The following is a 17,863-nucleotide window of genomic DNA, read 5'->3' as shown; positions in this document are numbered from 1 at the left end:
TTACTTGATTTCTAAGGCAGTGGCTAAATCAGATAGTATTAGACCAACAAGAAAATGCTGCTGTCTAAACTCTAAAGATAGTTGTGTAAAGTTTCCCTTTTCAGTAAGTGTACCTGTGGACACTAGTGAGCTTTGTGATGATGTTGAAGCTACACTTGGGCATGGAGATGTTGGAGGAGATGGTGAAACAGGAGTTCCAAATGGCAAATTTAAACTGACAAAATGTTCATGGCTGCAAATGATTCTCAAGAAATCTAATTTCAACAATGTCAGATGAGTGGCATCAGGTAATGACGTAATTTTGGCAGACATCTGTTTACAGTATGTCTATTTTTTAAAAAAACAAAAAGGCATATTTTATATGAAAATACTTAGAATGAATATAGATTTCAAAAAAAAAAAAAAAAAAAATATATATATATATATATATATATATATACCAAAATATCTCAAAAAAGATGAGAAAACTGCTGATGTGTTTAACCTCAAGAATGTCCTATCACTAAATATATGTAAAATTAATAAATGCTTAGTGAAAGTATTTAAAATACAGTTGAAAATAATATTTATTTTCAATAATATTGAAAATGATATTAATTTATATTAAATTTAAATTAAATTAGTAAATGAAATAAAATCTTCCTACGCATCCTTTCCCACCAATATTCTCTAACTTGTTATAGGGTATTTTATATTTTAATCTCAACATATGAATTACGAAAAATATTAATTTTTTGTTTGGCATTTAAAAAGACCAGGCAAGAATAAACATCTACCTTTCTTATAAAAAATGCCTCGAGTGTCAGGATTAGACATATTAATAATATATTGTTTCCATTGACTTTGCAATTTATCAAATTGGCAGACTAATTACACAGATATCAAAATGGTAAAATATCTATGATTAAAACTGAAAATGTACAATTAACGACAATAACATAAAATAATACTCTATGATTAAATTGCACAATAAAAGATACCTTAAAAGCTGAAAATATATACAATTAAAAGCAATAAAAGTAAGATAACTTAAAAAAAATTACAGGTGATACATTATGTGACAAGAAGCTTTCAAGGCAATGACCCTCCTTCTCAGCTTAGACAAGATCAATGACAGTGAACATAACATACTACAAAGAGAAAACGTACATGTGTGTAAATAGCTAACAACTGTGAATTTGTTACAGGGAATGGGAGGGGAATCATATCACAAGACATTCATTCATCAGACCTTGCAAGTATGTTGCAGTGCCTATTACTTGTACCACTGATTCGCATACTCACTGTATTGTAGCCCCCCCCCCAACACATCTAATACTGAGATATTGGATTATGTTCAAGATCTGTGCTATCACATATAGTGGGAGGCCCTCCAGATACCAGCAGCAAATGCCACCATGAATTATAATGCTGGGGTCCCACATGCACCCCATTATGAAGGCTGGTGTCTTAAACCATGATGAGAGTTGGTGACTCAGTGGTACAAGTAAAAGGCACCGCAATAAACTCACTGGGTCTGATGAACAAATGTCTCATGATATGATTTCTCCCTCCATTCCCTGTAACCGACTCAGAGTAATCGGCTATTTACACAGTGTGGGTTTTCTCTCTGTAGTATATTATGTTTCTGTTACCTAAGTTGAAATATAGGCTTACTCATTGCCTTGTAAGTTTCTTGTCACATACTCTAGTACCTGTAATTTGTTTAAGTTATCTTTCATTTATCACTTTTAATTGTATATAGTTTCAGTTTTTAAGGTATATTTTATTGCAGATTTTAATCATAGTCTACTAGGTTTATTGCCTTTAACTCTATATTGTAAGTCTAAAATAATTGTAGATATTTTATCATTTCAACATCTGTGTAATTAGCCTGCCATTTTAATAAACTATCAAGTCAGTGGAAACAATATATTATTAATATATCTATGTTGGCTCTCCTTTGAAAATTCCCATTTTTACATGCCATCTGCAAGATGCAGTGTAATCTTGCCATAAAGCTTTGGTTTCACTAGCTAAACACGAACAGCAGACAAAAACACAGACAATCACATTGCTTCTACCAGATATAACATGAATGCTTGTGTTAAAATCTGGAGGATGAGTGACCTTGAAAATTCTAGAAAGTACAATAAAAACTTTTTAGTATTTTTCCTCTTGTTTATTTTTTGTTCATTTTTTAATTGAGCTTACTAAATCATAATTAATAGAACACCCCTTTCAATTCAGTAAAATATTTAAAAATTATTTTTTTTTTATAATCAAAATAAAAAGAGGTGTCTCACAGATGCCACACGAGCATCTTTGTTAAATTAGGGTGCGAGTGACAGACGGTTGAAACATTACCACATGTTCCAACTGAAAGTTATAAAGTTATCATGTGATTCAGCTGTGGTTAATCCAATACATAATTAAGAACAGTCACTTTAGCACATTTTAAAGGAGTGAAAAAAACCTTTAATTTGCTGTTAGGTAATTATATAAGCAAATCTGATCAGTAATGTCTGACCAAAACATCTGTTTCAGAACAAGTTGATCCAGGAAGTTGAAATATTACACACACAGAATGGACAAAATAATGGCAAGTTTTGTGATAAGAATTACAGGTATGCACTAATATTGTGTTGGATTGCCATTTGCTTTTAAAACAGCTTGTATTCTATGTGGAATAGATTCAAATAAATCATGTTTTCAAATAATATTCAGATTTTGTACTCATCAGTGCACACTCTTTCTGGCATAACCATCAGTATTGAGTGGGTCTATGATAGCAAGCTTATGAAGCTGTGTTTCCCAACCTTTTTTGAGACGCGACCCCCAACATTCAGTCTGTTTCTTGCCTTTGTTTTGATATAAAGAAGCATTGAAAATCCACTCTCGCAGAGATATGTAGAGGCAAATAGAAGTAAAACTTGAAAAGGAAAGCATGGTGACATTTCGATATGACTGATATATAGCACACCAGAACTGAGTCAGCAATTTTTCATAAAACAAATTATGTGCCGAGGAATCGTTCAGCAGATCCAAGATTTCATCCGGTACTTCATCGGGATGCTGGCTACATTCAGGGAAACAGAATGGGTTTCGTACCAGTGCAGCTTCTTCTGCAAGCTCAGGAAAGTACCACTAAAATTCATTTTCAAGGATTTCAAGGTGCCCAGTAATCTCCTCCTTCAGATTCTCATCCAGTTCACCTTCAGATTCTTCTACCACCCTGCAGAGATTTTCAGACATGGCAATGTTTCCAAGATTAACTTTCCGATGCCAGTTTTGCAGCTTGGATACAAATGCCTGAAGGTTGTCTTGAAACTGGATAATGTGTGTTATCTTTCCCTGAAGTCTCAGGTTCAGCTTATTTAGCTGTCTGCTAAGTAAGCAATTATTTTCTTCCAACATTCATCATTAAAGTAAGACACAAGATCATGTTTCCCTTGCACTTCCAGGAAGAACTTGATTTCACCTTTCAACTCAAAGACATGACTGACAACATTTCCTATCGACAACTAGCGTACAGCAGTGTAGAAAAGAAGAACCTCATAATCAGAATTCATGTCTTTAGAGAGTTCTTTAGAGGGTGTTGAGGGCTCTAGATTTGATGTAATTCATAATTTTGATCAGAGAATCAAGTACCCCTTGCAGAGGAGCTGGAAGAGTCTTACTCGCAAGAGCATATCAGTGAATCATGCAGTGAAGGCCCTTTGCTTGGGGAGCAAGGTCTTTCACTTTTGTCTGAAAAGCCGACTTTGACCCTAGCATAACTGGTGCTCCATCTGTACAAACCCCACAGACGTTTTTCCACTGTAGTCCTCCAGTTTCAAAAAAAGTATTTATCTTCTCCATAATATCTTCATCTTTTGTAGTAGTTTCAAGTGCACTACAAAACAGGAACTCTTCTTTAATGTCATCTGAATGAATATATTTCACGAAGACAAGCAACTGAGAACATAAACTTACATTCCGTTGATCCATCAACTTTAAAAGAAAACAATGGAGAAACTCTGATTTCATTCAAAACCTGCTCTTTCACGTCTACGGACATATCTGAAATGCACCACTGAATAGTGTTATTGGACAGAGATATTTGTCACATCTTTATCTCGCTAGCTTCCCAAAGAATTAACTTCACCATCTTCAACATACAGGGTTTGATGACCATTTCTCCAATCGTGTAAGGTTTTTTCTGTTTGGCAATTTCCAATGCGATTTCACATGATGCTTGCACTGCTGCTGGAAACATGCTGTAGGATCAAGTCTCTGAGACCAGTTTCATGGCGTCGAAAGAACTCCAAATCCTTTTTAGTATGTTCTGAATGCTTTGTCTCTAAGTGATGTTTCAGTTTTGAAGGTTTCACAGATTCAGCACAGAGAACGACATTGCACATAATGCATTGAGGCTTCTCTATGCCATTGCTGATCAAGGTGGTGCAGCCAAATTTTAGATAGTCTTCTGAATATTTACGTTTTTTTCTTCATAGGTACAAATTTAGCACAGACTGATGATAATCTACTGATGCTCTTTAGATTTTAGAAAGTGTGAGCAGTAGCTAACCTGTGCTCGATAGCGAGTGACTGGTTTCTATCATGGTGCCAACTAAAGGTGGTTGACTATTGGCGAACTAAGTTCATGCCAGTTTGCATTAGATGGCCCATTGCAGACATTATTGAATTACATCATTGCAAACATGGCAGCATCAGCAAACATTACAGAGTGATCTTCAATGTGTTAAGAGAGCAACTCACCTTTATTTGACAGTCCGTATTCAACAGTCTGTTATTTACATATTGAGACCAATTAAAAATGAATTTTGATATTGAATTTTGCATCATAGTGAATATTTTTTTCAGTTTTCTATTTGTAACATAGAATTTTATTCTAATGATAACACTGTATTTGTATATTTTATATTTAGGGAGTGAATCAATGTCTGCTGCGGAGGAAATTTGAAAACAAATATTAAAGGCCCGCCATAGCAAATAATTAAAATAATATAAAATGCTTAATATATATGAACACAGCAGGCTTTTAACATTTTTTAAGTATCCGGTGCAGTGGACCTTGAGTCACTTCCTTTCATTTATCAAAAAATTGCGTTAAAACCACTAGCAGAATATTGCAGTGTAGCCATAGGCCATATTGAAATAAATAAGTGCTGAAAACCTTCGTGGTGAAATTTCCTATAAAAATAATTGCAACTAAAAATAACTGCGGCAACAGTTCACAACCTGTGGGTTGCAACCCACAGTTTGGGAACCTGGGTTAAAGATTATAGGCCCAAAAAAATAAATTAATTAAAATTTCCATTTCACCTGTTCATCCCCAATAGTTTGTGTAGTCTTTCCTTGAATTTAATCAAATTATCCACTTCCAAAACAACAGATGAAAGCTTATTCCAGCAATCAACTACACGTTAGCTGAAAGCAAACTTCCAAATATCTATTCTGCAAACACTTTCCTCTATTTGAATTTGTGTAACTTATCTGCAAAGTTTGAACAAGCAAGACAAAGAATCTCATCAGCATTGCTCAAAAAAAAAGCCATTCAAAGCAAAAAACATCTCCATCAGATCACTTTCCAGGCATCTAGTCTCCACACACCGCAATTTTAGAAATGAACTTTCTTGGTAAGAGCATCCCATTGTTCCCATCACGAATCTTATTGTCCTTCTCTGTACCTCCTCCAGTAGATTTACATCCTTCCTAAAATGAACTTCCAGACCTGTATGCAGTACTCTATACATTGTCGAGCAGATATCATCTTTTGAGGGCCCAAAAGGTGATATTGTTGTACACGTTGGAACTAATGACATTAAAGTAAGAGATCTGCAGATTTAGTCAACAAGTACAGGTTAACATTGAAGAAAGTCACAAGTTCAGATTGAATGTGGAAGTGTCTACAATTCTGCCCAGACATGACAGAGGGAATATATGATGAGAGCCTTGTTAATGAATTTGGCCCTGGAGAGATTGTTCAAGGCTCATGGGGTAGAAATTTTTTTTCACTGTGGTCTGTGCTCGTTGACAGCAGAGACTGCTTCTTCTCCAGGATGGGGTGCACTTAAAGAGAAAGGGTGCAAGAATATTTGCTGATGCTATCAAGGCAGTGTTAGGAAAAACTGGATCGGAAAACTGCTAGCTTGGGGGGGGGGGGGAGATACACAGACTAAAAGGATAACAGTGGCCGCATGCAGAGGCAAAAGTGATTCTTGCACAGCTTCTATTGGAATGTGCAGCAGCCTGGAAAGCAAGATGCAGAACATTTCCAGGACAGCTAGGAGTCACAGTGGAACTAGTAAATACATAGGCTGTGTTAGTGTAACTAAGAGTAAAAACAGGTGCATGTATACTTGCATGTACACCAATACTAGGAGTATAGTTAATAAATTTGATGGGTTTGAAGTGCTGGTCAAGACATCAAAGGCAAATATTGTTGGGATATCAGAGACGTGGTGTCACACAGATATAACCATTGAAGAATTGGAATTTGGGAAGTACAATCTGTACAGAAAGGATAGACAGGGCAAGAAGGGAGGAGGGGTTATGCTGTTAGTTAAGAAACAAATAAAATCTAAGGAAGTGCATCCAAATGACATTGGTGGACAATGCAATGTTGAGTCAGTTTGGGGTGAAAAAATAATGAGGGTCAGCAGTCATGAGCAGTAATACAGAAAAACAAATGATACTGAAACTGAAGAATAGCGAAGTATTATTATGAATAGCAGAGAAGGCATAATTCAAATAGCAGAAGACTACTATAAAGAGTTATACAAGGAGTGAGGGAATGACGCCAGCAGTGGAGAAGATGGATCGCAAATTAGTAACACATGCAACATACCTGATATCCTTCCTGATTAGGTAGAATGCATTGAAGAAAATGAAGAATCAGAAAACCCCAGGGGGAAGATGAAGTTACTGTAGAGTTGTTAAAATCAGGAGGAAGAGACATGACACAAAAACTGGCAAGACTCTTCACAAAATTCATTAGTAAAGGTGTGGTGCCTATGGAGTGGAATAATGCAATCATAGTTTTGCTGCATGGTTGGTTGGTTTAATGGAAGTTTATTGGCACAAGGGCAACTAAGGCCAAATTGTGCCTGTCACAGTAATTCTGCAAATGATATATATATTTATTTTATTTTATTATTATTTATTTATTTTTTTTCCAGTCATATGTCAGATAAGTTCATATAAATGAATTTCTTTTAAAAAATTAAATAAATCGGATAAATTTGCGTTATCACTGAGAATATCATTCAACTCTAATGAATTGTTTTGAGTTAAAACCGATTTAAAATTTGTTAGTCGAGCAGCATGATTGTAGGGACACTCGAGGAGAATGTGTTTCACTGTAAGTAGGGCAGAACAATGGCGACAGTGAGGAGGTTGATCCCCTGTTAACAAATGGAGGTGGGTCAGATGGGAATGGCCAATTCGTGTCTTTACAAGGACAACCTCTTCTCGTCTGTTTAATCGCGAACTAGATTTCCAGTATTGTGGCTTTTGCTTTATTTGGAAAAGTTTGTTATGGGTCTGTTGCTGCCATACTGATGTCCATTTGTCAATATATAACTGTTTTATGATGAGTTTACAGTTCATATAAGGAATCGAGGCAAGTGAAGACACTGGGTTGATTGGATTTTTTGCTGCTTGATCTGCTTTTTCATTTCCCTGGATTCCAGCATGCCCGGGAATCCAGCAGAATCTTACGTCTGTGTTATGCTCTGTGAGATTAATTAACTCTGCTCTGATTTCTTTCAGGATAGGGTGAGAGTTCGGACATTTATGTTGTAAAGAGGTTACTGCACTTAAGGAATCGGTATAGATTATTATCTCTTCATTAGACCTGTTTTTGATGTGTTCGATAGCCATTTTTATTGCATGAAGTTCAGCGGTGTAAATACTGCAACTTGGGAAAAGTTTTTGAGAGATTGTACAAGTGGGAAGAACTACTGCAGCGCCCACATCTGTATCAGATTTGGATCCATCAGTATATATTTGCAGACAGTGTTTGTTTGCTGATGCATGAGCTAAATGTAGCTGCCGTATATTTTCATTGTTCAGCGCCTGTTTTCCCCATTTTCGAAAAAAGTCATCACATAAAGTTTTAAAAGTGGACCATGGAGGCTCTATTTCTCCGGTATCTTTGTGGATATTGTCGAGTGGGACACTCCAATACTGAGCAACATAGTTCAATCTGATTCCAGCAGGTTTATTTTCATTTGGTTTATTCCTGTAGAAATTGATGAAAGACGGGTTAAAGAGGTAAGAACAGATAGGATGTGAGGGCATACTCCGAAGTTTTGCAGCATACGTTAGCAGCAGCATCTGTCTCCTTAAGGATAATGGAGGTTCATGTGTGTCAATATATAGACTATGCACTGGAGATGTTCGGAAGGCACCTAGCGCTATTCTAAGTGCATTATGTGGAACGGTATTTAGGGACTGTAATGCTGACTTTCTAGCTGAGTCATATACAGGTGCACCATAGTCTAGTCTGGATCGGATTATGGTTTTATATAAGTGAAGAAGGGAGTATCGGTCAGCTCCCCAGGATATTGCAGAAAGAACTCTAAGGATATTCATTTTTTTCAAACGAATAGTTTGTACATGCTGTATGTGTTTCAGGAAGTTTAATTTCTTGTCCAATATTAAACCTAGGAATTTAATATTGTCACTGACTGGAATAGCATGATTTCCAAGGCGCAATTCAGGATCAGGGTGCAGTTTTCATTTCTTGCAGAAGTGTATAGCAAAGGTTTTCTGAGGAGATAGTCGGTAGCCATTTTGTAACATCCATGATTGCGTTTTGTTTATTGACAGTTGGAGTTTCCTTTCAATGGAGAACATATTTTGCGAGTGACTGGATATAGTAAGATCGTCAGCATAAAGATAAGTCTCTACTGAATTCGGGATGGCTGTTGTTAGAGTGTGTATTCTAACTGCGAAGAGTGTGGCACTGAGGACTGACCCTTGTGGGACTCCTTCCTCCTGTATGCAGATTTTCGAGAGTGAACTTTGAAAACGAACCTGAAAGGTTCGATATTCGAGAAAGCTCTGAATTAATGATGGTAAATGCCCCCTTAGTCCTAGGGCATGTAAGTCATGAAGGATGCCATGACGCCACGTGGTTTCAAAAGCTTTCTCTATATCTAAGCTCACCATGACCAAATGTTCGTTCTTTATGAATGCATTTCGCACATTTGCCTCAGCCTTAATCATAAGATCTAGGGTAGACCTGTTTTTACGAAATCCAAACTGATCGTTGTTCATAGTAGTTTGAGTTTCAAGATACCAGGTGAGGCGACTGTGTACCATTTTTTCCAGAGTCTTACCCAGACAGCTAGTAAGTGAGATTGGTCTATAATTATGCGGGTCTGATTGGTCTTTTCCTGGTTTTGGAATGGGTAGAACAACAGAATATCTCCAGGAAATGTCTCCAGGAAATAGGAAAATAATTTGCAACAAATATTCGATTGAAAAGTTTTAGGAGGGAGTAACGTGTGTCCTCATTTAGATTCTTTAACATTAGGTAATATATGCCGTCTGGACCAGGTGCACTATTGGCTGAATTTTTTAAGGATTCTTCTAATTCATACATGGCTAGTGGTTTATTGTAAGAGAGGGCTGACTTCGTTCCGAAATTTACTTTATATTTTTCAGTTATTGTTTTGGCTTTTAGGAAAGTTTGATCATATGTAGTTGAGGCAGAATGGTGAGCAAAAGATTCCGCGAGGATGTTTGCAATATCCTCTGGAAGGGTTATCTCCTGTCCTTCATAGACAATGATTGGGGAAGGAATTGATGGAAACTTACCAGTAAGGCATCTTATTTTCCGCCAGATTAGTCCTGCACTTGTGTTTTTAGTGACAGATGAAGCAAAACGAATCCAAGATTCCTTTTAACTTTTTGCCGGGTGTAGCGGGCATGGGCTTTTAGTTTCTTGTATATAATGAGATTAGCAGTGGTTGGATTTTTTCGAAAATGATTCCACGCCTTGTTCTTCTCTCTCTTAGCAGTGTTACATGCAGAGTTCCACCAATAGTTTTTGTGTTTGGATCCTTTATTTGAAGTTTGAGGAATGGTAGTAGCAGCAGCTGTCAATATTTGTTCTGTGATGTGTTTAACGGCGTTATCTATGGAGTGATGTTGTATAATATCATCCTCTAGTGTAATACTGGATGCGTATTTATTCCAGTCAGCTTTTGAGAATTTCCATTTAGGTCGACTGCTTACTGGTAAGTTTCTCCTTGTACAGAGCTTACAGATTATAGGAAAATGATCACTATTTAATGGGTTCTCTGAGACTCTCCAATCGAAGTCTGGAAATAATGTGGGTGAGCATATTGACAGGTCTATAGCAGAGGTTGAGCCTGTTGGAAAATGAACATAGGTGTGGGAGCCTGTGTTAAGCAGAGTGAGATTATTCTTCACAAGAAAAGCCTCTATCGTGCGTCCCCGGTTGTCTGTCTGCAAAGATCCCCATAACTGGTGATGCGCATTAAAATCGCCCAATATGCAGAAAGGAGAGGGTAGTTGTAGGATAAGGTCATTTAGTTCAGTTATCGAGTAGTTCTGATTTGGCGAGATATATATTGATACCAGTGTAAGCGTTGAACCAAGAGCAAGGCGTACTGCAACAACTTCTAAAGTGGTTTGTAGGGGAATACGTCTGGAAGGGATTTTCCTGTCAATCAGTATAGCTACACCACCATGTGGAGAGATCCTCTCATGCCTGAATATTGTATAGCCTTTAACTGAAAGTGTCACTTGCGGAGAAAGATTCGTTTCTTGTAGACAGATGCCTACTGGATGATGCTGATTTATCAAATCGTGAATATCGTTTATGTTGCTACGGAGGCCTCTACAATTCCATTGAATCAATTGATCCATTATTTAGTTTTTGAAGTATGGGTTTCTGACTGTTTTTTAGAGCCAATCTGTTTATGGCAATCCAGTTTTATTTTATCTTTTCTCGGGAAAGTGGGTCGTGCAGTATCCATGTCTTCTTCAGCGTGTATTTCTAAAACGGTTACATCATTATGTGTTTTGTCATCGGTTTCCATATCTGCGGTTAGAGTATTTTGCAGTTTAAGATTTCTTAGACTTTCAGTATCTGAACTTGATGGAGTAGTAGTTGGTGGTACGGTGACTGGGGTATTATTTGCTTGGTCTTTTACTTGTTCTTTAGGGGACTCCTGCGGATTCGCTAGAACAGCCCGAGCCCAGGCGGAAATGGATGTAGCTGGAGGTATGGACACTTCAGTTTGGGTTCCTTCTGATTTGTATTTTTGCGTTGCAGCTGCATATGTAAGTTTTGGTACTGTGAGCAAAACTTGTTTCGTTGCTTCTTGATAAGTCACTTTGTTTTCTATTTTGTATTTCTGTATCTTCTTTCCTGTTTTCCAGGTTTCACAAACTTTTGAGTAAGCTGGATGGCTACCGTTACAGTTTGGACATACTGGTGTTTGTGCTGGGCAGTCTGTCTGAGTGTGTTCCTTGGATCCACAGTTGGGGCACACTGAAACCCCTCTACACGCAGTTTGAGCATGGCCAAATTTTTGGCACTTGAAGCACCTGAGCGGATTTGGGATATAAGGTCGGATATGGCAGTTCAGATATCCAGCCTTAACTGTGGCAGGAAGGATTGGTGTTGAAAAGGTCAGTATAACACTGCGTGTCGGAACCAGTTCACCATCTTTCTTGATTTTAATTCGCTTGGCCTGTATAACCTTTTGGTCTTGTAGCTCTTGGACTAATTCCTCTTCAGTAACATTTAATAAGGTCCCACTCAGAGAGCACACCTTTGGATGAATTTAGGGTGGCATGTGGAGTTACTGTGACAGGAATATTCGCAAATTTTGGGATTCTTAGTAGGGCTTCAGAGTGCCTACTATTCATAGTCTCTATAAGTAGATCTCCGGAACGGAGTCTTTTCACCATTTTAGGTGGTCCGGCAGCGAGACATTTCTGGATAAGAAATGGAGAAAGTGCACCTATTGGTTGACTTGTTTGGGAATGTATTATAAGAAACAGAGGTGATTCCTTTTTGGAAACTTCTGTTCTTTGTCTCTTAGGATGGGAGGTGTCAAAATCAGTTTGATCTGTCCTTGGACAGGTTGAGGCACGAGGCTCAACAGATGGATAACTATCTTTGTGATCCATGTCAGCTCCTTTTAGCCCTGGCAGAGAGCCTTTTCTGCCAAGGTTTCCGGCCCCGCCACGGGGAGGCAGGAGCAGTGCCGCTAGAGTGACCAAGCGGTGTAAGTTAGTTTGTTAATTTAAGGAAAGAAAAAGAAAGGTGGTTTTCCTTTCTGTAACTTACTTACAATACGTAAGAGTAAGTTAACAATAAATAACTTTAAACGTAAGAAAAACTTTCCAAATTAACAAGAACTGTCGCAGTGAGAAAACGCTTTGTAAATAGCTCAGAGAATTGCTTGATCACAATAACGCTTGGCACCCCGGGGCCGTTTTGCTGCATAAGAAAGGAGATAAATCAGAAATTGGAAATTATAGACCAATTAACTTGTTATCCCACATCTACAAGTTGTTCACACGGGTCATTACTAACAGATTAGAAAGAATACTTGATGAGAATCAACCGAAAGAGCAAGCTGGCTTTAGGAGAGGATTCTCAACTATGGATCACCTTCACATAATGTCACAGCTAATGGAGAAAGGCACTCTCCCTATATCAGCAAAGTTTCTTAATAAGTGCAAGGAAGTTCTGCTTAAGGGTGTCAAATTGTTCTTCGATTCTCTGAATATGGGTGTCACGTTTGCATGAATGTTTTCTGTCTTGAGGATGGTCTTCACTTTTCTGATCGGTTTCTTACTTCTTGTTACCTTGGCACTGGGTCAGGTGGCCCATCTTCACTATTACTTCTTCTACCTTGTGCTGTTGCCTCATTTTTCTAGCCCAATGGTTGTTCCTCATCTTTGCATTTTGTTTTCTACTGGTCTCTGGTTTCTCTTCCATTCATCCTGGTGGCTGCTACAGTGACACATACTACTACAAATGGTGTTAAATCGTTGTGGTTGATGCAATCCAGTATTATTCACTTATCAAGGTGGTCTGTGACTTGCCACAGAATTTTGTTGGGTCTGTGCTTTGATATGGTGTTGGTGTTTTTGGGCCCATGCCCTTGTTCTATTCTGAATATTGTAACTTTCTCAGTTTCCACTTCAGCTGCTCCAGGTTGTAATTCTTGTATTTGGTATTCCTCTTCCAGTTCTGATTCGGTTGTGCTTGTATTTTTTGTTCTTTGTGGTTGGTTGCTAACATCCTGCTTGATTTTTTCAAGATTGCAGGAGCTATCAGGTTCTTTCTGATGATGGTCTGTCTCTGGTCTGCTAATTGCTGTTCAGTGATCTGAAAAGTCAGGAACCGTTCCAACCACTTGGTGTGTAGTTTTGTCTTGTACATTTTCGTGTCGGTCTCTATCTTCATTACTTCGTAATATGTGCACATGATGAATGTATTCATTTTGATGTTCCACTTCATTCATTGGATTTTTCTTCCTCCCTGGGTGCTCACTAGTGAAGTTGGACAGGAAGCACTTATAGTTGTTTGGATTCAATGGCCTTGACCTATCTTTGTGGTAGCCATATGGCTGACAGTGCCACTTGCTCCACTGTCTTCCTTGGGAAACAGTCTCTGACTTTTCAAACCAACCTCTCTGCATAAGGCCTGAACATGAGTGACTTTATTCTACAATGCACACAATATTTCTATTTCTCATCTTTATTCAGTGGTGGGCAGTAGTTATTTGGAGTGACACAAGATGATGCCACTCGCTGAATCAGCCATCACTTCAACCCTGCAGGAGGCAGGTCCAATGAAGCGACTTATTTTCTTCTTTTTCCCTAGCATGTGTGTTTTTTTTTTTTTTTTACCACATCAGGATTTGAACTTGGATCCATGATATTGCTGGTGCGGTATTGTAACCACTGAGCTAATGAAGCCCCATTATTATTAGTAGTAGTAGTTGCTCAGTAAATACAATCACTATAGCAACTATTATTTTAGGTCAGTGTAGTGGCAGAGATGGACCTGGCAATTCTGTATCTTATGACCACTGTGGTTTTGGTCTGCATCTTGCAAAGATTGACTCAACTTTCAAAGATACAGTATGCAGAACTTTAATTATGGATGCTAAAACATTGACTGAATTTTTTTATGGCGGTAATCTTATTAGCTGAAGGAATGAGGCAAAGAACAAGAGCTGAACCTATGATTAGAGAGATTCAGAAGCTAACATGGGCCTCAATGCAAAGTACATAATGCCCTTGCCCCTCATGTCTGCATATCTAAAGAAGCAGGTCCCATGTGTGTGTGTGTGTACATTATTATTATTATTATTAGCCATATGGTACAAGGAAGCCTGAGGCTTATGCTGCACCAGCCAAAAGAAAAAAAAAAAAAAAATTCCCCGAGTTACTCTAAGAGAGAGAGAGAGAGAGAGAGAGAGAGAGAGAGAGAGAGAGAGAGAGAGAGAGAGAGAGAGAGAGAGAGAGAGAGAGAGAGAAGTAGAAAGGAATCACCAAGAAAGAGAAGAATGGTGATATCCAGCTCGGGACCCTAGGTTTGCCAAGCACATGTTTGCCCAGATGAGAAGTGAGCATTAAAAAGCAAGAATTCAATTAACATATAATAAATCAATAAGATAAAAAAATAATAAAATATTTTTTTTTAGAAGGGAATCACCAAGAAAGAGAAGAATGATGATCTCCAGCTCAGAACCCTGTGTGTGCCAAGCCCATACTCACCAGATGTGGGTATGGGCTTGGCTTGAGTCCCTGGGGGTATGAACTGGTCACAAGGTTATGTTTCTGTTTTTTATAACAGAACTATAACCTTCTTCTCCCAACATTCAAAGGTCTGCTATGTCACTGATAAGACATTATGTGCTTTTCTGGCTACTTCTTTGTATTACATGAAATATTTAATTTCATATGCATGAGGATCAGCCACAAGCTGTTCTTACTACTGATTACCTTTATCTTCTCTTCCTCAATCTATAAGTTGTGCTTTCATTATTATTCTGCAGGCAAAGGATTGGTTGTGTTAAGAGTTTAATGGTGGATGGACTACGTTGGTCATATACACCAGTTCATGGGTGCTTACTTTGAATGTGAGTTGTTCCTTTTAGCCTGATTCATACTTCATTGGGTTAGTCTACTGCTTGTGTTTAGTTCCTCAGAGGAGCTGCTATAAATTAATATCATTGAGGAAGATGAAAACATCTGTAAAGTCATCTCTATCATTCAAGAAATCTTCTTGGGTAATGGCATGATGTGTCCTATAAACATCTTTGAAGGCTTTCTTTCATTTGCATTCTTTGCATATTTGGGACAGTCTATTAATATATGTTTTACTTCTGTTAAGAAGTAAGAGGTTGTGATTATCTAGTAGTTGTTCAATGATGCATCCTCTTCTGTTGTAGTCTGAGCATCCCCACAAACGGTTATGTCCATTCATATCTCCCATCAAACAGATAGGGGAGGTAGTTGTTGTAGTAATGCATCTAGGTCTTCTTAAGAGACACCTTCTCCTGGTGGAATGTGTAATGAACATATTGATTAATAGGGATTAATTACTATTGTACAAATTACTACCGTCTCTAATAGGCTATTTATATGCACCTGTTCTGTTGGTATTCTGTCATTTACTAATATAGCAACTCCTCCATGTGTTATACCTTCAGTTATTCAGTCTCTTCTGTACATTGAATAGTTCCTGATATTCAGGGTATCTTGTTTTTTAAGGTATGTTTCCTGGAGACAGATTGGTGTGGATGTCATCAAAATTACTGCGGAATCCTCGACAGTTCCACTGAATAATTTTATCCATTATTTATATTTGCTCTGTCCCTCAAGCTATTTTTGTTGGGTGGTTGTCTTTTGTTTTTCTGTTCTTAAGCTATCTCTTTTGGGAAAGACTTTCTAGTTCTTCAAATAGGCCTCTGGGGTTGGGTATATTCATACTATGATTTTTAGCGTTTCTCACCAACCATTGAAGTAAAAACGAAAACCAAAATCTTAAAAAAACTTTATATTTAAATTTACAGTAGATCAAACAAAATAAATGTGATTATACAAATAAAATGTTACTGATAATAAAATACTGAATTAAGATAGAATAAAACAAATGTAGTTTACAGTGAATGTACAAATTAAATGATAATAAAATACTGAATTAAAATGCAATAAAATATACTAGATTAAAAGCGCTAAAATAACTGAAGCTTTCAAAGGCTTCTGCCTTCTTTCTCAACAGTGCACTTCTATTCTGCGGTGCCTCATTATATACCAGCAGGTTCACGGTGCATCTCACTTAAACATGTACTGTTCCCGTACATGTTGGAACAGGAAGCGGCTCGGGAGCGTTCCAGGCGAAAACGTTCATCCCCTCCAAGGATTACCACCTCAGCCGACCGGGCTAGCCGGGTAGGTAAAGTGCCTGCCTGGCAACCCAAAGGTCGCGGGTTCGATTCCCGCCTCGGGCTGGATATCACGATGATGTCGAACCAACCGGTTGGTTGGATATCCCGGCCACCATCACGAAGGAAGCGAGAAAAAACTGGTTACTTCTTGTATTGATTACATCATACGAAATAAATTACCACCTCAAAGAGGGGATGAATGCATGTACCCCTGTCTCTATTTATATTATTCCCAATAGAACTAATTCGTAGGCTCTCGAGCCACTTGCGGTCCCAAAATCTATTTTGTTTCCCCCACACATAACAATGTGACGGAAACAAAACAAATCTCAAAGATCGTCTGGGGGAGCACATAAACGCGATAAAAAATGTGGATTATGGTAAATCCGCCATAGCTGAACATTTTTGGGAGAAACAACATCATATCTCCCCGGACGAAGCAGTCAATCACTGATCAGGTGCATAGATTTTGGGACCGCAAGTGGCTCGAGAGCCTACAAATTAGTTCTATTGGGAATAATATAAATAGAGACAGGGGTACACGCATTCATCCCCTCTTTGAGGCGGTAATCCTTGGAGGGGATGAACGTTTTCGCCTGGAACGCTCCCGAGCCGCTTCCGGTTCCAACATGTACGGGAAGAGTACACGTTAAGTGAGATGCACCGTGAACCTGCTGGTATATAATGAGGCACTGCAGAATAGAAGTGCACTGTTGAGAAAGAAGGCAGAAGCCTTTGAAAGCTTCAGTTATTTTAGCGCTTTTAATCTAGTATATTTTATTGCATTTTAATTCAGTATTTTATTATCATTTAATTTGTACATTCACTGTAAATTACATTTGTTTTATTCTATCTTAATTCAGTATTTTATTATTATCAGTAACATTTTATTTGTATAATCACATTTATTTTGTTTGATCTACTGTAAATTTATTGTAAATTTAAATATAAAGCTTTTTAAGATTTTGGTTTTCGTTTTTACTTCAATGGTTGGTGAGAAACGCTAAAAATCATAGTAAGACTTTCTAGTATCCATATCTTCTTCTTCTTCTGCATGGATTTCCAACACTTCATCATTCAACTTTTCTGTTTTCTCAGACTCCATAAATTCAGAAGTAGAATCCTGATAATCTGGTCCTTCATTACTCTTACACTGTTGCAAAGTTTGAGAATCGGGGATTGAGATTGGTGTGTTTACTGTTTTCTCATGTCTATCTTGTTGTTTTGCTTGGAGTAAGTTATTATTCTTAGTATTATCATTAGCCATATGGTGCAAGAAAGCCTGAGGCTTATGCTGCACCAGCCAAAAAACAATTTCTGAATTACACTGAGAGAGAGAGAGAGAGAGAGAGAGAGAGAGAGAGAGAGAGAGAGAGAGAGAGAGAGAGAGAGAGTCAGAAGTAGAGGGGATTTATCAAGAA

At 37.8% G+C, this 17,863-nt stretch overlaps 1 protein-coding gene across 1 annotated transcript in view; it reads right to left on the bottom strand.

Moving 5' to 3' along the window:
* Positions 1-17,863, bottom strand: part of Zir (dedicator of cytokinesis) — an 869,757-nt gene that overhangs the window by 451,676 nt on the left and 400,218 nt on the right. Inside the window, 1 exon segment of the mRNA XM_090382918.1 lies at positions 5-327. Within this exon segment, the coding sequence (XP_090239044.1) occupies positions 5-327 (323 nt within the window).

The sequence above is a fragment of the Mastigoproctus giganteus genome, chromosome 10, assembly GCF_048544385.1.
Source record: "Mastigoproctus giganteus isolate SK-2022 chromosome 10, ASM4854438v1, whole genome shotgun sequence".
Classification (NCBI taxonomy): domain Eukaryota; kingdom Metazoa; phylum Arthropoda; class Arachnida; order Uropygi; family Thelyphonidae; genus Mastigoproctus; species Mastigoproctus giganteus.
Note: the sequence above shows the minus strand (reverse complement) of the source record. Positions and strands in the feature narration are given on the sequence as shown.